This window comes from Aotus nancymaae, unplaced genomic scaffold, assembly GCF_030222135.1.
Source record: "Aotus nancymaae isolate 86718 unplaced genomic scaffold, 86718_ANA_hifiasm-v0.15.2.pri h1tg000014l, whole genome shotgun sequence".
NCBI classification, from domain to species: domain Eukaryota; kingdom Metazoa; phylum Chordata; class Mammalia; order Primates; family Aotidae; genus Aotus; species Aotus nancymaae.
In genome coordinates, this window is record NW_026988425.1 from 75,870,382 (window position 1) to 75,894,696 (window position 24,315).

Genomic DNA, 24,315 nt, shown 5'->3' on the forward strand with positions numbered 1-24,315 from the left:
ATACACTGAAACATTAGAGATGAGGCTAATTGCTTTTCTTATTTTCCTGAATATGGTAGGACCTGATCGTTGCAAAATGAACCCGTGCCTTAATGGAGGCACCTGTTATCCTACTGAAACTTCCTATGTATGCACCTGTGTGCCAGGATACAGTGGAGACCAGTGTGAACTTGGTAAGATGTACTTGGCTGAAAGGGTACAGTTCTTTCACAGAATATATATTGGGAGAAGATTTGTGTTGTCGAATTAATCAGAGATTTCAGAGAAACCCATGTGTAGATTAATTATATGTTGAATGAAGTTAAAATATGAGGGTAATTAACTGGGGGCTGGAAAATGGGTACAGATGTTTAGTGAATTCTGTTAATATACCCAAGACTCAGTGAGGCCCGCTGAGTCTTTTTGTGGTTTTTACAGGTAGAATTTACAAATGTAAAGTTGCATAAATGTTAATAAAAATGTACATCTATTCCCCAAATCTGCATATAGATAAATCAATTTCAGTATAAAAATCTTTTTAGAAAACTAGGCTTAAAAATTAGGAAAATAGTAAAAGTTAGAGAGTGTAGTTCTTAGCTTGGGGATAACATTTTCTTCTCATTTGGAATGGGAAAGACCCTTCCCTGACTCCCAGCAACCAGCCCAACCTGTCTCTGCCTCAGGGAGCTGTGCAATTGCTGTTTCCCTCCTCTCTTTTGGTTCCAAGTAGCGTAATTTACTCTTACACTCCCATGTTCTCATTTAGACATCCTTCTCTTTAAAGAAAAAAAAAGGCATGAGTGTTGATTTGGCTAAGTATAGACCTCACTTCTAAGAAAAGAATGATGGAATATGCTGTCCAGATGTTCCTTTTAGAGGTTTCACGAAGGTTTGCTTAATTTGCTTACAATGATTGAGTAAAGAAAGCTCACCAATAACACTTTAAATTACATGTAAATATTGGGATACAATCTCAACATTCATATTAAAAGAGTACTTAAAAGAAAAAAAGTCTATGAGGCTGGGTGAGGTGGCTCAAGCCTGTAATTCCAGCACTTAGAGAGGGCAAGGTGGGCAAATTGCTTGGTCCCAGAAGTTCGAGACCAGCCTGGGCGAAACGGCAGAACCCTACCTCTACAAAAAAAAAAAAAAAAAAAAAATACAAAAATTAACAATGCCTGTAATCCCAGCTACTTGGGAGGCTGAGGTGGAAGGATTGCTTGAGCCCAGAAGGTTGAGGCTGCAGAGAGTCGTGTTCATGCCACTGCACTCCAGGCTGGGTGACAAAGTGTCTGGCACTCAACAAGCACCATAAACACGTTTGGTATTATTACTATATAATATCACCGTTGCTAAGACCATTTCTTTAGGTAAGAATACATTACATGGCTTAGAAATTTAACTTACATTGTATATTCATTTAAAAAATATTCTTAAACATTAAATTTTTAGTGTAATTGCAAATTGCTATGGAAATAAAGTTATTAATTTCATCAGGAAAAAGCATATGTAGAAAGATTAGAATCTGTGTAGAAAGATTTTATTTGACATAGATTTAAAGTTGAGGAAGATTTGACAGGTGGTGGAGGGAGATATGGACACAACAAACAAAAGGTACAGAGGCGTTTGAGTGACAGCACGGATCCAGGCATGCCTACCTAGGGGTTTGGGAGAGGGAGACGTACTGGGGAGAGAATACCAGAAAGCAGGTTGGGTCTAGAAAGCCCTGACGGTCTAAGAAGGTCCTGAGTTCAGGATACTGTGTAGTGTTACTTCACACTCTAGTCAAGTGAATCTGAGACTTGGGCATGCATCAGAGGGCTGGCTAAACAGATCGTTGTCTCCACCTCAAAGTATGTGATTCAGCAGATTTGGGGTGGAACTGGAAATGTGGATTTTTAACATTCTTAGGTGATGTTGATGGTGTGGTCCAGGGACCTCGCTTTGAAGACTGCTGCCCTGGGCAGTTGGGATCCATGGAATGTTTGGAAGTAAAAGAATAAAATTATCGCCAAGGCGGGATAGTCACCTGAGGTCAGGAGTTTGAGACCAGCCTGGCCAACATAGTGAAACCCCATCTCTACTAAAAATACAAAAAATTAGCAGGGTGTGGTGTCATGGGCCTGTAGTCTCAGCTACTCAAGAGGCCAGGGCAGGAGAATCCCTTGAACCCGGGTGGCACAGGTCGCAGTGAACCAAGATCGCACCATTGCACTCCAGCCTGGGCAACAAGAGTGAAACTCCATCTCAAAAAATAAATAAATAAATAAAATTATCATGACTGTGTCTAAAAAAGATGACATTTAGCAGAGTGATGGATATATTGGAGAAGAAAGGGCCCAATGATGGTGAGGCCAGTTAGATACTTTGAGTATTCCATATGTGAGGTCATCAGAGAATGAGCCGTGATTGGAGGTGAAAAGGCTGGGAGTGTTGATTCTTCATTCATTTTAGGGCTTATCTGATTCATTTATTAGCAATGGAGATGACGGCCCAACTCTGAATACCACTGACATTTTTTTAGGGTTGCCAAATTTAGCAAATAAAAATTCAGAATGGCCACTTATATTTGAGTTTCAAATAAAAACGAAATAACTTTGTAGTATAGGTTTGCCCTAAATATAGCATGGACATACTTATGCTTAAAAATTATACATTTTTAAAATCTGAAATTCAAATTTAACTGGCCATCTTGTATGTTATCTTGCAACCTCACACTAAATGGAATTCTTTGATCCTTTTTGGAAGTGTTTTGTGAGCTTTTACTATTTTGTTTCAGATTTTGATGAATGTCACTCTAATCCCTGTCGGAATGGAGCCACATGTGTTGACGGTTTTAACACATTCAGGTGCCTCTGCCTTCCAAGTTACGTTGGTGCACTTTGTGAACGAGGTAAGAGCTGTTGCAACGTTTGTGTGATGAACGTTATTGATGTTTTTAGCAATTTTGGTCTCACTGCATATTCTTTCTTGCAGTGGAAATTCACATTTTCTTAGGTTTCCTTGTTCATGGATAGTTCAAAACATCTGAATAATAGTGTTGGCTTGATTATGGTTGCTTAGCTGATAGATTGGAATTACAGACAGGCACACTGAGCTGAATTTAAAGACATCCAGCCAATAAAAGGAATATTGTCATTGTCATTTGTATTTTTCTTGGGGACAAACTAAGAACTGACCTTAATGTGGCTCGTGTACCAAGGAGTACTGAATTCAATGTTATAGCTGTTTTTATTTTCTCCTCCTAAGCACTTAAGACTCAATGGGCTTGTTTTTTATAGTCAACCATATCTGGAGAATGAGTTGATATAGTTGTTAGAATACATTCGCCTTGGCACATGCTAAGTAGAATATATTGTGAATCTGCTCACCAGGAAATTTTCCTACTAAAGAAGCATTCACTTTTTCTGAATGAAAGAAAGCCCTATGTTCATGATGGCTTGAATCTCATGATTCCTGTAATTTGCATTTTATGGCCAACCTGAGAATGTATTTTAGGTGGTTAATGGTAGCATTTGTTGGTCCATCAATAAGGAACAGATTGCATGCTAAGCACACTCAGCGTTGGACTGTCGATTTCCTCTACTTAAACTCATACAGTGGTTTGGCTTTGACAAAAGTGTTCACTGCCAAACTTCCATTCCACCAGACAAACTGAAAATGCATTAGATACTCAGACACATTGGTCTGGTCCCACATTCTGCTTCATGGTGTTAATCCGGACGTCACTGCAATGAATACAAATCCAAAAGGAGCACATATTGAATTGACATTCCAAGTGGATGGATGATGGCTACAATTTTAGGTGTTGGGTTTTTTTCTTTTGTTATTGCATAGGGTGAATCTGTTTGTTTTAGATTTTGTGCATAAAGATAGACTAAGCAAGATCCTCTTCTTAAAGGAAAAGCGTTAGTAATATGGCATTTGTTGAAGAAAACAAAAGCCTGAGACAGTTGAGACATTGCAATATGTTAAACATGATTCTGGCTTCCATGAGTTCCATGTACAAAGAAGCAATTTAAAAAAATCATTTGTTCAGCATGCATTTATTGGGCACCTACTATCTTCCGGGCACTGTTCCAGGCACTGGAAATAGAAGTCCCTGATCCTGGTGACTTAGCATAACTCTTGGTAGTCTATACTTTATAGACTACCAAATGCATCCAGGCACTTTATTTCATTTGGTTGGCACAGCATTTCTATGCATTAAGTGGGCTAGAAATTAAGGCTCAGAGAAAAAAAGTGATGTGTTTAATGTCACACAGCTGGTAAATCATACAATGGGAAAAGTGAACCTAAATGGCTTCACTCTACAGCCCAAGTTTCTCTCAGTATCTTCACACTTCTAAAGTAACTCTCAAAGATAAACATTTTATTTATATGTTTATCTGATGGATTGAGTGGTAACAGATTTTTGTAAGGGATTTTTGAGCCATTTACCTTTTCTCTTTCTTTTCAAAAGAATATTGAAGGTAAAAAGTTTTAATTAATTTTATTTCTGGTGCCAACTAACTTTCAGGTACTTTCTATTTTATTTAAAAGCAAGTTTGATTTTCATGCACATTATTTGCTGAGAAGCATTGATCCCAGTCTGTTTATGCAGTGCAGCTGTGCTCCTGTGATTTATTGCCAGGATACCGAAAGATTTTTTTCTCCTCTTTTCAGGTTGCCTAAGAACAAATGTTTTCTTCATTAACAGCAGCTTTGTTGTCTAAACAATTTTCTATCCAAAGTTCAGTGATGACTATGTCGTTGTTCCTTCAGCTGACATTTTCTGTTCTCTGCACTAGTAACTTCCCAAGTCACAGTTACTCTGAAAGAGAGGACACATCTTGGTGCAATAATTACAGATATAAAATCTAGAAAGGGCGGTTGGAACAGTAGAGAGGCAGTTCTGGCTGCACAAACTGCCGTAGCCAAAGTCAGTGAGGCAGCTCGCCAGTGAGAAGTGTAGAGGATGGCACTTTCTTAGGAAATATCTCAGAGGTGTTGAAAACGTTACCTGTACAACATCAAAAGAATAGATTTTTGGTGAAATTGTTTGTGATAGTTTCACATTATATGTTCGTGAACAGGAGCTGGGCACACCACAAATCTTTCTTTGTATTGTAACCTATTGAAACAACCTATGTTTTTTGGTAACCTCTGTAAAACCTGCAGGAGTTTTAAAGCATAAATCTTTCCATACATTGAATGATTTTTAAGAAAATGTCATCCACAAGGGTCGCCTTTTAATAAATAAAAAGAGTTTCACATGATTTTTAGGTAAGGTTGAAAAAACAGACTATTTCTATTAATAATAGAAATAGCATCCTGAGAGATGTGGCTTGACACATTATCCTTCATTACATATTTGCTGAATTCATGAATAATAAAATTTAAGTGAATCAATGTGGATAGTTGGCTTTATTTATTTATTTATTTTTTAAAGATAAAGCCACTCTAAGTCGTTTTTGCAGATATATTTATAATCATTGATAAGCTATTATTTAGATGGTACAGATAAATTACATTCTCCCAGTTTGGTTTTAACAAACTCTGCCTCTATTTTTTGGACCTGTGTTCTGATAGGAATGTATGCATCTGCTAACTGAGACAGGTATTATAGTAGTGATATGCTCATCCATCTACATTTTGTGATCATCTGGATTTTCTAGGAAAAATGCTTAATGATAAACTATTTAAAAAACAAAAAGGGGGCCGGGTGTGATGGCTCACGCCTATAATGCCAGCATTCTGGGAGGCCAAGGTGGATGGATCACCTGAGGTCAGGTGTTCGAGACCAGCCTGGAAAACATGGTGAAACCCCATCTCCACCAAAAAGTACAAAAATTAGCCAGGAATGGCGGCGCACGCCTGTAGTCCCAGCTGTTTGGGAGGCTGAGGCAGAAGACTTGCTTGAACCCAGGAGGCAGAGGTAGTAGTGAGCCGAGATCGTGCCACTGCACTCCAGGCTGGGTGACAGAGCGAGACTCCATCTCACACTCATACACACAAAGACGAAAAAGGGGAAACCAAACTAAAACCACTTGGGTTAATAACAGAAAGAGGATGTAGAAAAGTGTTTCTGATGTATTATTCAAGAAGTTAAGATCCTCCAGAATTTTATATCATGTATCTTAAATGATAATGTCCATGGTTCAGGCAAGTTATGCCATTACAAATCACATTATTGACTTTGGCGGTAAGAATGTTAGAAAAATTATTTTGATTCTCCTCCTCTGTAAACTAACCCCCTCATGTATGAGTCTTCTTACAGGAAGAGCTGTGTTCTCCCTACCCCTCTCACCTTACCTCTAAATTCTTCCAAATTAACTTCTCCAAAGTGGAAACACTACATCCAAGTAGCCAAAATTTGCTTCATTTTGAGGCACTGAGCGCTACTTTTATACCAAACCATGTAGCTGTGTCTTGAGTCCTTTCCTATGAGATTTGGTGATCTCCAAACAACACTTTAATAAACGCAAAACTTCCAGGGCACATTACTCAAAAGAATTAGTCAGCTGGCTGCAACTAAACAACAGTCCTGATAGACTAAACTGTAATAAATACTGCTCTCAGATAAGCTGCATCTGTTGTGTGAGTATGGTTTTAATCACTGAAGCCAGGAAAAAAAATGAAGTCTTCCAGCATTCATACTTTCCCACGGTTATAGGAAGAGGAGTAACAGGAAAGAGAGTCAAGAGACAATCTGAGTTTCAATTTGGCCACCAAAACTAACGTAAAAGCAAACATTTAATTTAATTTAGTAGGGTTGCGTTTTTCTATTAATCAGCAAATTTGGGTGGGGGGGATACTTATTAGTATCCTTCATCTGGAAGGTTTTCTTGGTGCCTGAAATTCTATAAACTTGGCAATTTTGTTAGTTTTTACATGTAACTACTTCAATATAATTGTGGGATGTATTTTGTGAAAGTCAAAATTATTTCTACTGATTATTATTTAATATATAGTATAACCCCACCTGTGGATAAGTGATTCTGTGAGAAGATGGCCAATGAGAATACAGTGCTATGAACAAGGCTACTTCCTTACGAAATTATGTAAAAGTTGGCAACCTAGAAAGTGTAGCTGATACTGCCAGTGTAAAATTTAGATATATTTGAAAAATATTTTCATCCCACTGGAATATCAGTTATAGTGTGCTTATTGTAAAACACACACACATATACGCACACACATATGTATATGACTTGGTGGAATGGGGGCGTGAGTTAAATAATTTGTTATTTCATTTTTAATACATTTAAAATCTTGATGCATTTTCACTGGGAGTTACCTATCTTACCTTTCTTTTTAGGAAGAAGGCATAAGTTCTAGTTATATCCCAGAAGGTACCTATTCATAAAGGATTTTTTTCTCTTTGTCAGTTAAGACATGACAAAGAGCTATCTTGTGACTTCTCAGATTGCTCTTTGGAAAGTGGAAGAGGACTACTTTCAGAACCTTTGAAGTTGTTATGCAAATAGAGCATTTGTAATCCTATTAGCCGGCATTCTTATCTATCCCTTGAATGAGTCTCTTAGAAAAGTTGTGTTGGTAAGGAATTAGCCCCGTTGCTTCACAAGTTAAGTCAGCCAACACTATAGCAGCCCAAGAGGTTTTGGCTGGCCCCTCTTCCAGTTTTCTCTGGCTTTAATCAAGAAAGTTACTGTTAGATGCTGCCTTTGCTGTCCAAAGATGTACAGCCATCCACTTCACACAAATCGGTTGGGCTGACTTTATAATAATTTCTTTGTCATCGTGACCAAATTTTATGTATCAGTTACTTCAGGGACATTGCACAGATATTGGCTTGGATATCCTATTAACGCTTGGATCTGGGTGCCAAGTTTGAATGACGTATGTGTGTTTAATAAGCTCCTGCCTGTTTTCTCCCAGACACCGAGACATGTGACTATGGCTGGCACAAATTCCAAGGGCAGTGCTACAAATACTTTGCCCATCGACGCACATGGGATGCAGCTGAACGGGAATGCCGTCTGCAGGGCGCCCATCTCACAAGCATCCTGTCTCATGAAGAACAAATGTTTGTTAATCGTATGTACCAAATAGACATGGATTTCCTGGAACTTCATTCATTCTCATCACTCTCTTAGTTTCGTCTGTGTGCAAGTGAAAAGAAGTAGCTTTTTCAATCACAATACAACTTATCAGATCCCTCATCTGTGAATTACTTAAAATCATCTCACCTGTGTTAAGTCCCCCATTTTGGGAGACATTCAGCTATAATATAAGCAGGCATTTGTTAGTCTACCAGCAGTAATAGGTGAAACACATGCTGTTGGTTGAATCCTAAGAAATTGCTATTTGATCATTTTAAAATTTACAAAAACAGCCATTTCTCACAGCTCAATAGAATTCTTACTATGGTCATACTTTTGTAGTCTCTATTTTAAATATGTATATGCCTGTCTAAAATGACAGTTGCTTTCAGTTATTTTTATCCTGCTAATTAAAATTGAATTGTTAATAACAGCACCCTAATCGTACCTTTTGGGCGTATTGATTCTCATTCAAGTTTCTTAATATTTTAAACTGTGGAAAGTGAGCTACATCCTAAGAACTTGAATAGCTGGAGATGGAAAGCTAATGCAACTTTATATCAGAGCTGTTTAATGACTCCTTCATCCACAGCAAAAAGGAGAGCAACTAGTTTTTAGGTAGCAATATGTAGAAATTTGTGGCTCATAAAGCATTTTTTTTTTAAAGAGATGGTGTCTTGCTATGTTGTCCAGACTTCTCTTAAACTTCTGGACTCAAGTAATCCTCCCACCTCTGCTTCCCAAAGTGCTAGCATTATAGGCATGAGCCACCATTCCCAGCCTCGTGAAGCATTGTTTGATGTTCTATTAATGATTTTCTCATGATGCCTACTATCTTTTAGAAGTTTGTTAATTTGTAATCTGGGATAGAGGTTCGTTTAACTTTACCGTGTGTTATCGTTGCCAGTGACTCACCTCATGATATTTTTGAGGATAAATTTGTAGAACTATCTAATCTAGGTGTTCACTAAGTAAAATGCTTTGAGAAGAAACACTTCCAAAATGAGGGTAGCATGGATAAGATCTGGCACATTTTATTGGGTCACTGAATTTTTGCCAGTGGCATCACTTAACAACAGCTAAAAAACAGAAAATTTCTATCATGAGTAAGGATGAAAAAATTTAATTATAATAAATTGCTAGGAAAATTATTGTCTGTGTCTGATATTTTAATGTTTCACAGTGTTTGCACATTAACTTTTTCATTTAAAGCACATTGGGCAGAAGAACAAAAGATAGGCTAGGAGAGATTTTTTATGAGCAACTAAATAAAAATCCAACCAGTAAAGAGAATGCATGATTCCAGCTGAAAATAATTTTCTTTGATATATTTTCATCCATATATGGAAAAAGTAGTACAAATATCTATGTGGTTTCCTATCCCTTAGGTGTGGGCCATGATTATCAGTGGATAGGCCTCAATGACAAGATGTTTGAGCATGACTTCCGCTGGACTGATGGCAGCACGCTGGTAAGATGCCTTTGAAAATGATTTCAGGTTCTACATTCGGAAAACTTGGTACTGTGCCCTGATTGCACGTTACAGAGGGTGCAGTAGAGACTTGCTCAAGGTCACTCAGTGAAACGGGGAAGGGTTAGAAGAGTTCCAAGCTAACTGATCCAACATCCAGTACTCTCTTCAATAGTTGTGGTTCTCTTTAAAGGAGGAGTGTACCAATCACGAGGTCAGGAGTTCGAGACCAGCCTGGCCAATAAAAAAGAAAAAAGAATGTACCAGATTTCCATCAAACCAGAAAATTACTAGAATTGCCTTGAGTCTGTCTTTCAGATAAGCTTCAGAGCAAAAAGAAAAAGAATAAATGTAGGATAAAAGTCCTTTTTAAAAAATACCTTTCCCTCTTAAATACTTGCACTGGAAATCTGCTATAAGGCATGGCTCATTTTTATCCAAGCAAAAATATTCATCTTTTTTATCTTAAGATTGTTGATATGGTCTTGTGAATCTCTGCTGACTAATTACATATTTCAACTTTTTTCTCTATTTTTTTTTGAAGAAAGAAGTGACTTGGAAATGCTGGCCACAACTTTGAGTAGGCTGTAATAGGTTCTTAGAACAGGTGAAGCTGTTTTGAGTCACTCCTACTAAACTCTAATGAATCTAATTCTTTTAGAAAGTGTTCAGATGTGATTGGCTATACTAGTGGTAATCAGTGCTGGCTGTTCATTAGAATCACCTGGAATATGTAATGAAAAACTGGTGCTTAGGCCTTCTCCCAGGTTCATTATAGCAAAACCTCTATCCTCTGTATTTTCTCAGCGTTCCACAGGTGATTCTGAAATGCAAAGTTTTCCACTGGGCTAGAGAGTAAGTGTAAATTAAATTCTAAATTAGAAAATAAGTAAAAAATTGAAAATAACTTTAAAGGCCTTTTTGTGTGTGAATTACTTAGGTAATACTTCAGTTTCATTCATTATCTACCACTTGTTTGGATTTAATGAGTTTGACAAAATATAAGGTTTATTCTAGAATAGATGCCAAAGTAGTCTCTGCTTTTGGAAGTTCTGCTGTCTTAAGCGAAGCTTCTCTGTGCTCTTGTGGACACACTACTCACTTTATCTACGTGTCAGCCACTGCATTAAGCACTTGCATGTGTTTATTCCCTACAATGACTTTTAAGAGAGGCATTGGGTTTTCCTTCACCAGTTTTACAGGTAAAGAAAGGGAAGGTCGGTTAGGTTGTGCTATTTGCCCGGAATCACAAAGCTGTTAACGGATGAAGCCAGAATTTGAACTTAGGCCTGTCTCCAAAGCCACAGTTTCTTTTGACTGGTACCTCCTTGGCTTTAAAAAGACTGTATCCCTTATTGCATTTTTTGCTTTGAGCAACCCCAAATAAGACCTGAATTTCTCTCTCTGTCACCACTGTTTATGTTTAATCAGCACTGTTTCACTGTTTGTCATTCAAGTCCATAAGTAGGTTATTTGGCAAGATGTGAGAAAAATAGGGAAAATAGGTTGTTCTTAAAATATGTTCCCAGTAAGCTATAGGAACCACACCCTTAGAATCAGTAGGCTCGTTTTCTTCTATTAGTAATTGTCCTGGATGGATGTATTGGATGTGTATCCCCAATTGTTGCCTCTTTATGTTTTCATTTTGCTGTACTTAGCGGGATAATATTGGTCCATTAGATTAATAGCGATTGGTACAGCATGAATCCTTATATTACATTCATTTTAATTGAAGATAATTTTGTTCTTATTAATTTAATTTCTAAGTGAACATATGATTAAGAGGATTATTTCTATATATTATAGATAAACTGTTTTTATAATTTTGTTAATGCATATCATACAGTGTATGCATGTAATGAGTTTTCTTTGCCAAATGTGTACTTCATTCTTATGGAATAAATTGGGTTTTAGGATGCCCACTATTAAGTCTACCTCCCACAAATTTCCCTTATTTATAGCCCAGTGAAAAGTGCAGGGTTTTGTGAGCCCCCATCATGCATACAGAAGCTGGCATGCCCAGGACTCAGCTGGCCATTTCTATCCAGTTACTGCTTATGTGTGCCTTGCAGATGCAGGCCATGACTTATTTCAAAGTGTACCTATTGTCTGCGTTCCTGTATCTTCCAGCCCTGAGCCTAGAATAGCTGCATTTGGCCAGGTGGAGTGTATGAAAAATCTGTTTTTCCTACACACTGACCTGACTGAACCAAGCCCCATCTATTTCTAATCTGTAATTGGTTATGTAGATTTGATGTATGTGTTTTTATTCTTAGCATGTATGTGTGTTACTAGACGTTTATTCTGGTCTCTCCCTTAGCAGTTTACCTCTTCAAAGAAGTAATTGTTTTCCCTGCTTTTTACTTCTCATGGTGTCTGAGATAAAGTGTTATCCTTTATTCCTGTGTGCTTGGTTAAAGAGACTTTATATTGGCCTATATCTGGCAGCTGTGTGGGTTCTGTAGAATATCTTAGGAAATTTCTCTTTTCTGCCAAGTGCCATGCAGGTGAACTTGACTCATCACATGCCATTATTTCTCTATACCAAAGCAAGGCAACTCAGCTAGTTTTTGTCTGTGTCTATTAATTTTTAATGTAAGTACACAAATACTCTGAAAGAAATAACAATGACCATTTCCATAGTCTAGAATGGTCCTAAACATGGTAAATTAGTGAACATTGCACCTTGTCAAAAAAGAAATATTGATTTTCCTCAGAAGCTTCCAGAGGAAGATAACATGAGCTGACATAGATAACTATATAACATAAACAAGAACCTTACTCTTAATTAGTTGGCACTTTTACTTGAAACATAAGGATTATGGAGAATGCACTGAGGGCCTTACTTTGAAGAAGACACATGATGAAATGTATTAACAAGCAAAATTTATCAAAGAAATGACACAAGTAAATCCAGAAAAAAGCTCTGACAGACCCTTGGTTTCTTCTTAATTCACTCTTTGTGTAAAATAAAAGTGTGCTAAGGAGTGTCCCTTAACTTTGAACATTCTGGAAAAGAACAGACCATCTGTCCCAGAGCCTGCCTCCCTCAAGTTCGACTGATCTCCTGCCCACTTTCTTGCCTTTGTAACCACCCTTTCCTCCGTCCTTTTCCTCTCTGACGCAGCCTAGGTGTCCCTTAAACTCGTTTGTAGTTTTTTCTACAGTCACCATCCCCTTAACGGGTTCCATATGTGTGCAGACCTTTGAATGAAATCCTTCTCCTTTGTTTCGCTGTTTACCCGAAGGTTTTTGCTTTTGAAAATATCCCTAACAGTGAAGTCTTCATCGGAGGAAGCAGTATCTGCTTATACTTGGAATGGTGTTAATTTGACTGTGTGCAATTTTAAGGGCTTTGTTTATGTTTTGGAGTGATTTCTCTCCTCTTCTACACCCTCTTTCCCTCCATTTTCTCTTTGAAAGATTTATTAGAGCTTCTCCGTCTTGGGCGGTAGAACAGTATTAAAACAAAAAGAATCTTTCATATTTACCTTAAACTATCTTTTGATAGTCTTATAATCCAGTAAGAACAGACAAGTTTATATTAGGTCTCAATTTCAATGATCCTTTTTACTGAAATAATTAAATTTGGCTTTCAATAAACTTACAGTATAAATGTATCATATTTAATATGATTATGCTATGCAGTTAGACTAATTCAACTAATATACTAAATTAATGATGTTGTTTGACCAAGTTATCTAAATTGCCCTTATTATTGAAATTCTAATGGATTCATTCCACATTACTGGCCTCTATAATAGGATATTGATATCATTGATAAAATGCCAAAATCTTATGTCTGTTTTATTTTAAAAATCTATTACATTTTTTATTTGGGGTGTTTGCCCAGTAAATTTCACAAAAGTGAATTCATGAATAAAATTGTGCCTAGGCTTACCCTTGTGATTTATATTAAGATTATTTTCTTTTAATGCATTTCAGTTTTTACTTTGTCACTTGGCTTTCTCCTAACCCAGTTATTCTTTAACTTGACTATTATTAACTTGACTGTTGTTCTCTGTAGCAAAATGCACCTACTACTTTACTGGAAACCCTAACAAATAACTTCACTAATGAATTGCTTTGCTTGTCACCCAAGTAATATCTTCAAAGACACTCAGTTAAACCATCCAAGTTAAATATACATTAAGCTGGTGAACTTAAACAAACTGTTCTTATCTAGCTTATATACTATTAGTTGACTTTTAAGTTCTTTCTTTAACCAACTGTTAAATGAATGACTAGTCAGAGTGTTTTCCTTCAGATCTGTTTTCCAGTGCTCCTGACCTTTTTCTTCCCTGGCTATGAACTCTTATCACTCCCTTAAAATTCTTCAGTGTCTGCTCATTGCCTTCGCTATAAAGTTTTAATTATTAGGACGGCAGACAAAGCTATTCCACTCCGCCTGCCACTTCCTAAAGCTACAGCATCTCAAAAATACTTTCAGTTACTGGAATAAGCCATGACTTCTTACTCCTGGGGGGCTTTGCCAATACTGGCCCTAGCGTTTAGCATATTCTCACCTCTTATCCTAATTTCATCTCACAAACAATCAAATAGCCTGCAGAGCCAAGGGTCTCCTTCCAGGAAGCCTTCCTTGCGGGGTATGACTATGAGCTCCTCTTCTGTGCTCCCATGTCCTTTTCTGCCTCTTCCCATCCTAGCTCAGGCCCCTGTAAAACTGACTTCCTGACACTGAGCCTTCTGAGATAGGAATTAACCTTCGTCTCTATTTTGTCATCACCTAGCAGAGTAGTTGACATAGAATAGATATTTAATAAATGTTTGAAGAAACAAGTGATAATTAGTACACACACATTGCTCAGCCAACTCTATCTTTTGAATCCTGAAATGAACACATTATGTCTTTCGGCTGAATCTCTGTTTGACATTTCTTGTTTACCTAAATAAGATTTTATTTAAAATTGTACCAATATGAAAAACATCAAAACATAATAGATGGGTTTTATGGTGAAAAGACCAAGAAAAAAAAAAGATATTCCTTAAAAAAATAGAAGTATATAGCTGAACACAATGCATCTTAGAAAAGTATCAGCCCAAAGGAAAACAAGTGTTTTTACTAGAAATGAGAACAATTTTGTCCATGGTTGTCCTAGAAACACCTTTGCAATAAACTTTGGAAATTAAAAATGGAAAGTAAACTTTCAGACTCTGCCACCCCTGCAGGTTTGAGTTACATCAGGGCAGGTTTTCCATGAAATTTTAAGAAACCAACAATTACTCAGAACTTTGGAGGAGGATTTTTTTCCACATAGGCACATATTCAGTAGGTATGCTTTCTGAATAAAAATGAGTTTTAAAAACCTTATAATTTATATCCAAAATGGAGTGAAACAAACACAAGAAAATGTCACTCCTAAATGTTATCAGCTCATTTTACTTTTTGTAGATGCTTTGGCTTAGGATGGTTGGTTGCCTAAGGTAAGATAGGGCTTCATTTGTAAATCCACTATCTGAGGCTGTTTATTCAAGTGCAGAGAAAACCAGACAGGCAGGGAACGTTATCAATATACTTCCTGGCAAAATGATTTTCACAACATTGTTTTCAACTATAGACTATAGTGTCTATGGGACAGCCCAATTAAGGAGCTATCAGAAACTCTTACATGCCTTCGTCATACTGTTCTGTCTGATAAACCTCCCCAACAAGTGGTTTAAAATCCAACTGTGGAACTCAGAGATTTAAAGCTGTCATATTACTGTCTTCTCTCTTGGACCCTCTGGAGTAACATTCTCACAAGGGGATTCTCTGGGCTCCACATTGCTCCTTGCTCACCTTTCTTCAGTGATTCCCCCAGCACCATCAACGCTGACTCCTTCCCACCGGACATTGGCTTCTTCAGTGGATCAGATGCAGTTACTTTAAAGGGAACCATCACCTTAGATGGCCATGTCTAGAGGTTGAGGACTGAATAAAACTGACAATGCCATTCCATTTTTAAAATATTGAGGTGCTTTTGGAAGATTTAGTTTGTTCTGCAGAAAAAGCCCTGATTTTATTGCTAAACATTTTAAAAACCATTCTCTGCATCCCCTTCACTTTTTTTACTTCTGTCATCTGTACATTGTCAGGACTCAAATGTCACCCCCCACCAGGCTGCTGGCTTTCCTGCTTCCTGGGAAGTTGTTACAACTTCCTTCTTCTCACTTTCCATTCTGCTGCTGAGAGAAAACAGAGAGGCTTTCTCTCTTCTGCGTTTGTCCAAAGCTGGTCAGGAAGTTCTAGAACAATTACTAAACCACAGATCCATAAATATCTTATTTTCTAGCTCTAACCAACTCATCTTGCCATGAGTTATGATATAAACTAAAAAAAATCCTAATCGATAGGACAAGTAGTGCAATTAATTATACAATTAACCTTCATTACTTAAATTCTTCTTAAAAATATTTCCGGAAGATAACTCGATTTTGCATTTTGTTTTTCATTTTGGTAAGCATAGTTTGGCTTTGGCAACTTGACACACCTCCAGTTTCCAACACCCACTTGTCCCCTTTCACCAACTGATTAGAGTTGATGCAGAAGAATGGCCAGATGTGTGGATTTGACTCTAAATCCAGAGGCCCCTTCTTCTTTCACAAATAAACACATCAGTCTGTCAAGCAAACTATTGTGAGAAAAGCTGGCTTTGAAAAAGGTAGAAACAATAAAGAAAGAGCCCTTAGCCCAGGAAGAGACACTTAAAAGAGGCAGAAAAAAAAGGAGTAACAAATCACAGACCATAAACCATTATTCTTCTTCTGCAGCAATGTATCATTATTACCCTTTCAGAAACACAAGGGTTCCTATTCCCCTTCCTCTCCCAAATGTCTTGGGCACTGAAAAGAGAGTACGGAGTATTAACTAATTCCAGTGCTTTCTAAGCTTGTTTGTAGGTTTCTGCTCATTTGAAAGGATTTCACATGATTTGGCAGAAAAACAATGCAAAACAGAAGCCCCAATCAAAACTTTGAGTTTTCCTTTTCCTACCTGAAGATCTTAGAAGACTTTCTGTACAACATTTGCAGATGGATGTGTGACAGCTGTGGTGTGGCATTAGCTCTAAGTCAAATACCATTTCTCTGTGAACAAGTCACGCTGCATATCAACATTAATTTAATTATGTTAAACTTCACAGGCTTTATTATATTAACCCAAAAGCCAAGGAAAACATATGCTGTTTTCTCATCCCTTAACACATTACTCGTGAGTGGGAGAATTCTCAGATTCCTTTCTGCAAAAGACTACTGAGTTTTTAATGAAAATTTTGACTTGCACTGTAGTTTAATTTGATTTGGAATCAAGAACTGATTCTTCTGATTCTAAATGTGAGCAATTATGAGTCATAGATTAGCTCTAAAACACAACCCTACCCTCTGCTTTGTCTTTAAGTTCAGATAGCTAGTGGTGGGTTGAACAGCCAGAACAATATTTACTCACTACTGGAAAATCATTTTATAATTGACAAGATTGTTATACAAAATAAGAAAAGAAGATTTAGTGCAGTAGCATCTCACAGATGCTTTTCCAACAGTGTCCCATGCAACTTTTAAATCACGTGGCGATATTTAAATCTAATTGCTAATTAGTTTAGGGCAAGGCATAACCATGAAAAAGGCCAAAAGAAAAAAAAAAGGTTTGAATGAGTTTTGGCAGTCTCCCCTTACATTTGGATCGTTAGCACTTCATGACTGAAGACCTGTGCAAACAAGCTTGGGGTAAAGGACCTACTGGCACCATTCATATGGATTAAATGCAAGTTGCTCTGGGGGCCGCGGCCTGAGGCCCCCTCTCTCACAGTGGTCTCACAGTTCGAGTAACTCACATCCTTCTGAAAATGCTGTTGATAATTACTGCTTTGTAGGGCAGTGAGCTCACACTATTACACAAGATTAGTGCTGTTCTCAAGAGCTGGCCAGATTGTCTTTCCCGCATAGAGGTTTGCCAGCCAGGAAAATAATGGGCATATTGCCACTTTAACAACTATCAGGAGACCCCAAGTTAGTTTTTCTTCCCTTCAGCATATTCATGTTTGTAGGATCCAACTCCAGGCTGCCAGCATAGTGTAGTGACACCAAAACAAACGTCTCTTTCTCCTTTAAAACAAAGCTGCTCTTTTCTTTTCAGTTGTCGGTCAGCGAATTACCCCGTTCAACTAAAAGACAGCAGCAAAACCATAACCTCCCTTAAAACATAAATAAATAAGGACCCAGAGTAGACTAACCTTAAGCAAGTACAAGGATCAGAAGAAGGTCTCTCTTTACCTCGCAGGGAAGTCATTTGCCCCTAACAAACGAGACAAAGTTAAACGCACAGCTCCCCCTCTGGACTGCAAACAAATGCCTATTGTGTAGGCCAGACATGTAGGGATAAAAAAGTCATTTTAAAGTTACCAAATGTTTTGATTTCTGTAATAAGTAGTCCTCAGAGCCTCTTTTCAGATAACCATTTGACCTGTGTTCTGACAGGCTGGGGCTAACCCCAAGTGGTTATTCTGTTTGTTATTTAGTGAAAAGATGGTTTCTTATCAGCGCGTGTTTCAAACAGGTACCTGTCCTCTTGGGAGAGTGTTTTCTATTTGGAATTTGCTTTTATACTTCGGTGGTTATCTGCTTGCCCTTGGCATCCAGTGTATTTGGATTGAATTTTGTACCTATGGGAGTACAGCAGCAGCAATACGGGCCACAGGTGATGAAAAGAGTTTGCGCACAAAGAAGTCAGCTTTGACTGCAGGTGTCATGTTTTCATAGCTAATCTAGATAAATTTTTACTTAAAAACATACTAACTGTGATTCACACTGCAGGCATTGCATTTGTGTGCTTAGGTGTTTATCTATCATCTGACCTGTTGTAAGGATTTTAAGGGGACACATTTGGCTTTGGTTCTGATGCAATTTCACCATTGATGTAAATCATCTGATAATTTTAAAAGACAGAGTGGAAAAGAATAAACTACTGTAGCTGAACATTTCAGTCAGAAAATTCAGATTATAGATACAACGGCCTGCAACAGAGCAGACTGCAATCAGGTTGGCAAATACCAATTCGATGAGGTCTGTCTTCTTGCAAAGTATTCTCTTTGTGTTTTCACTCACAAAACTGAGAGAACATATCCTAGACAATCTTTTAATATTTATTTTGCCACATGGAGCACATAATCATGATTTTGGGGAGGTGGGGTGGTAGTCTAAGTTCTCTTTTATTAAATGATGTAGCTGTTAATTCCTAATGTAAGAATGGATATATATCACCACCTAGTGGTTGTATCGTATTTGGAGTTTCAAAACCACATTTACAGAACTCCACCCAGATACACACAGGAGTAATACTATCTGTAAATTAAGTTCCTGTAGCTTTGAGTAGTTTTTAAATTCTAGTATAAATTGTATGATATTGTGATCCTGAAAGTTAAACGTGAAATGAGAGGGTTTTTCAAATGCAGCATGAAGCTGACACATGTAGTCAAATGCTTAGTAAATCCTAGCAACTAAGGCAAATATTAGGACCTGTCTGTCCTGTGTTTTCACTTTATACACAACAGTAGAACCCTGCAGAAAGTTTTCCTTGGCTAGTTTCCTTGGGAAGTGAACCGAGAGGGCTTTTGCGGGGTTTTTAAAAAATGATTTTTATTTTTTTGACTGTGAACTAAATTAGCGATGTTTGGAGGAAAACAGAGTAAATGAAGAGCAGTGATGAAACCGTTCAAGAAAAAAACTTCCAAATTATAGTTTGAAGCTCAGCAAATTCTCCCAACAATTAAAATAATATATTATGAATGACTAGTGATTAGACACATGTCAAGAATGGTTTGTCCCAATGGGATATGCTTGGCAAAATCCTTAATTGGTAATTCAATGTAATCTAAACTGTGGTGAATTTTAAAGAACAAAAGATGACTGCACCTAAGCTGAAAAATCATAGATAATATGTGAATAGATATAGAGAGGGTTGGAAGGTAGGCCCTTGGCAGTTGCAGATTCAAGATTTTCAGTTCCAGTTATACGTGAGATCCCGAAGGTCTACAGTATGAAATCATTTGTACTTTTGGCCCAGGCACAAGTTTGAACCGTACCCAATGACTGGCTAGTGTGTAAAAACTCTTGGTGAGCTCTCAAGTCTGTCTGTTGGACAGCTTAGTTTTCCCATCGCAAGAAGTGGGTTGCTGTCTACTCCGCTGACCATTTTGGATGTTCTCCACTGTATTTACGGCAGGAAATGATCTGCTACACAGGTGTGTGTGAATGGAAGCATTCCCAAGTCTTAGGTCTTAGGTACTTCTTTAATGCCAAGAAGTAGTTGTGTGTGTGTGTGTGTGTGTGTGAAAGAGAGAGAGAGAGAGAGAGTCTCAAATTTATGACTCATAATAATATGAACTTTAATTTTGTCTAGTGTCTATGAAATTTCTCTGTTCTTTTTGTTTATATTGTATGATTTAGGAGCCAGTAGAGAGGAAAAGAAATGGAAAGATTCTAAACAGAGTGTCTGACTCTTCTAGAGAACCAGTGCTCATTGATTGTTCTTTGTAATTATTTGACCAAGTTAAGGAATTTTGAAATCTCAGTGAAAAGAATTTGAAATGGGTTGAGTATGATAAAGAAGCGCTAGTTATCAATTAGGTTTTGATAAGAACAATTGCTCTTAAAAATTCTTAGTCTTTTACTCATAGATAGATTTACTTCTGTATGTGACATGCAAGGGCCAGCTGGGACTTGACTGTGACAGCAGTAACTGATACTGGAAGGTCTTGTTTCTTTATTTAACTGAAAGTAGTACTGAAGATTAACCCAAGACAACTCTTTTTAACACAAAGAAGGAAAAAAAACCTCCTGTTTTATTTCTAAATCTTATCTATTTCTGAAAAACTGCTTTTTTAACTTTTACAAAAAGGCAGTTATCTATCTCTGCATAAGGAAAAGGTCAATTAGTGTACATTATATTTTTATCATCAGCTTGTTTTGTTCATGCTTGTGATGCTAGTTATCTGTTGAGATTTTAAGCCATCAATCATGGCCATCTGGTGTCTATATTAAAAGATAAAAGATCATCTGGTATCTGACTGACAGTTCGGACTTCTTAGACACTATGTAGTCATAAATTCACCTTGAACAGATGTAAACCTCATCTGAATTTAGTAGATTGTTGGTAACTTTCAAAAGCAGAGACCTCTCCCCACTCCCCACCCACAATCATCTTTTTTTTTTTTTTTTTTTCTGGTATGGTGAATTAAGTTGGAGACTTGCAAAGAGCTGGGAGGTAGAGAAATAGCTTTCTAACCATTCTGAGCGAGAGAAATAGTCAAATCCCTCTGAGACACGTGGAATTGAGGTCACTCTCTGAGGGTTAAGGATGCTGGCATGCACAGAAGTCCTGTGCGCTGCAGAAGACCTGCAGAATGAGTCTTCCCTTTTGTGTTATTGTGAGACAGAAATAAATTTTTGACAAATACAGATTATTTGGAACAAAATAATCAAAATTAAAGAGTTTGATAGACTTCAATGAATAGTGTCAGTCTGCTCTGAGTTGTCCCCCTCTGTTGAGATTGGTTCACAATAAGTTCTCTGGTTTGTGGAGACAATTTTCATGTGAGAGTCATGTTTATTAGCTGTTAGATTTTGTCCAGGGTTTTTTGAATCATTTTATTATTTTGGCAGCTGATTTGCTTGAATTCAATTGGGGGAAAAAGAAAGAAAAACAATAACTGAAAAGTGACTGATTCCAGCTTAATTGAAATGGTTGTCCTTTTTGGCATGTTATTACGGACCTAGAGAGCTAGTTATTTTATTGGACTCTAAAAAGAAAGCATTTTATCATATATTATCCAGCATTAAGCAATTATATGCTAGATATAAAATAATTATCTCTATAAAATGCAAGAAAATTTTACATCTGAGTTGGCTTTCCTCTACATCAACTATTTGATTTTTTCTTTTTTTGACTGAGTCTCACACTGTCGCCCAGGCTGGAGTGCAATGGTGCGATCTCAGCTCACTGCAACCTCCGCCTCCCGGGTTCAAGCAATTCTCCTGCCTCAGCCTCCCAAAATAGCTGGGATTACAGGTGCCCACCACCACACCCAGCTAAGTTTTTGTATTTTTAGTAGAGAAGGGGTTTCATTACATTGGCCAGGCTGGTCTCAAACTCCTGACCTTGTGATCTGCCTGCCTTGGCCTCCCAAAGTGCTGGGATTACAGGCGTGAACCACCTCGCCCAGCAACTATTTGATTCTTATGTTTCTATTTCCTCTGCTGTCAGAAGAGAGTGAAAATGCAAAGTAATTTTAGGGTTCTCTTTCAGGTATAGTGGTGATCTAATTCTGGTCCCTGGGGAGGCAACAAGAGTTTGAGATGTGTAGTGGGGAACTTGAGTCCCTGAGGCACAGACAAACATGCAGGGAATGACCAGCATTTATTTTTACCTAAGGGGTTAAAATGAATTTCCCCAACCCATGCTGGCTCTGGGAATAATTCTTAGTTTGCACATTCAGCTCTAAAAGAGAGTTGATCCAGGATAGATCACTCAGGATGTTTGCTCATAATTCCAAGTGAAGAGCAAAGAAATCCAGATGGGAGATACTGAGTTTTCCTTTGCTAATTCCAGGAATCTATATTTCTGTATGTATAAGACACCATATTGTACGAGAAGATCTTTTACATTCTTAGAACTCAGAACTGAGTCCCTGAGAAGGGATTTCTTCTTAACACTTTAGTGAAAAGAAAAGTACCTTATTGAAGCTAAAGTTAAATATTTATTTTTTTATACTCTGTCCCTGTAAGTAATGTTGATTTAAATAAGGCTATAAAGAATTCAGAAGGACACAAAGAAAGTTGTTCAGAAAACTGGAGTTTTCTTTGCTAAGTCAGTTTGGCAATAACATGAAGCAAAATCAAAACATCCTAGCCAAGATAAATCTGCACAATGGAACGATCAGATATGAGGTAATAGTGTGACATGCCTGTGGGTATCAGACATTCTTGTAAAAACCACAGAGCTAAAATTTGGTCCTGCACCATAAACCACAGCTCTGCCAAGCAACAACAGGAATACTAGTTTTAAGTCATTGCTGCAAGTCAAATGTAATTCTCACCCAAAACAATTAAATCTTTTACCAGAGGCCTGAATCTGGGCAGTTTGAGCCCTGAGAATCACTTTAGTGGCATGGAATCCGAATCTCATTTCAGTTTGAAAATGAGATGGTTATTGTTCAGATCAGGAGGAAGTGTCAGCTGCAAAATACAAGGCAATCAAGTGACTTTGGTAACTTGAAATGGGCTAAGAAATTTGTATTTTTTGTGAGAAATACATGTATCATTTTATAAAGTTTATTTTTAGCAATTAGAAAAATAATGCTCACCCTGGAGAACTTAGAAAAGTTCATATCACTCAGACATAAACTCTGGAAGATTTTACTGCATTTGCTTTTGGTCTTTTATACACACACACACAAACACAAACACACACATACATATACCCATACACAGCTGTATCTTTGAAGAATAAATGAAGAAATGAAGTAAACACAAGACACACACATACATATACCCATACACAGCTGTATCTGAGACACAGATATCTGAGACACAGATACAGCTGTGTATGGGTATATATATGTATGTGTGTGTGTTGTGTTTACTTATACAGATGTAAGTAAAATTTGGATCATTATAACATAATTTAACACTTCTTTTACTATCTCCCATTTCTTCATTTATTCTTCAAATAAAATGTTAAATGGTGATATAATATTCTATTTGTCTGGCTATTAATAATTTATTGAACATATGTTCACTCTAGAAATTGTTTTCCCTTTACTGCTAATAAGCATAGTATTTTATATAAAATGTCATTCACATCTCAGATTATTTTTTAGTATAGAATTTTAGAAGTGGAATTTAGGAGTCCAAAAGCAGTAACTTTTAGAGGCTCCTGATATGCATTGCTAACTGTTTTTCTAGAAAGGTTATTAACTTCCACTAGCTATGTCTGAAATATTTGCTAGCAGCAAGCAGGATCTTTGATTAGGGACTGTGTGGGTTGAGAATAATGAAATACCCTCTGTGGCTCATTATTTCTAAATATCAAAAACTGTTTATTAAACAACATAAGTATGTACCATAGCTTCTGGCACTGACGGTACAGTAGTGAGCAAAATAAACCAAAGCCTTGTCCTCAATGAGTTTACATTCTACTAGGGAGAGAAAAATGCAACAAATAAGTATATTATATAGGATGTTAGAATATGATGAATGTTATGAAGAAAAAGAAATCAAGAAAGGGAGATGGCATAGTGTTGTAGGTAAGGACAAAGAATGAGTGAGTATTGCACAGTGTACACCTAGTATTAGGATGTTGGGAAAATTTTCACCTTTGAGGACATTACTGGTTTCCTATGAGACTAATTAGAAGTAAGCTAGAAAATATTGTGCTCCAAAATCCAAATTTAATATTTGGGAAACTCTGGAATCTTTGACCATAGAGAGTACTAAAGATAGATTATTGTTTATTTTAATGGATTTCTGTTCTTTGGTTTTTAATTTTTATCCCACTTTAACTCATTCATTAAAAACAACTTAGTTCTGTATCAACAACAGGCAGAACATGACGTATCTCTGCTTTGTTGATTATCTATTAAAGGAGAGTATCAAACATTTAAAAAGGAGGCTTGGTGAGTTGAGGGTGAGGGATGATAAGGCAAGTGTGCAGAGAAAAGGAAAATAGGGAAATAATTAGAAACCCAGTTCAGAGCCAATGTCAGTTCCTGGTTGCAGGGAGACCGGCCAGTCAAGGAGTACATTAGAGAGTATGGTCCCCTGAGCATA

General features: G+C 37.2%; 1 protein-coding gene across 5 annotated transcripts in view; it reads left to right on the forward strand.

Annotated features, from left to right (window-relative positions):
* The window catches only part of VCAN (versican), a 110,828-nt gene that overhangs the window by 74,723 nt on the left and 11,790 nt on the right, over positions 1–24,315 (forward strand). For all 5 annotated transcript variants that reach the window (XM_012477605.3, XM_012477602.3, XM_012477604.3 and 2 more), the window contains 4 exons: positions 60–173; positions 2,759–2,872; positions 7,861–8,019; positions 9,413–9,495. In XM_012477605.3, coding sequence (XP_012333028.2) covers positions 60–173; positions 2,759–2,872; positions 7,861–8,019; positions 9,413–9,495 — 470 coding nt within the window. The remainder of the gene's footprint in view (positions 1–59; positions 174–2,758; positions 2,873–7,860; positions 8,020–9,412; positions 9,496–24,315) is intronic.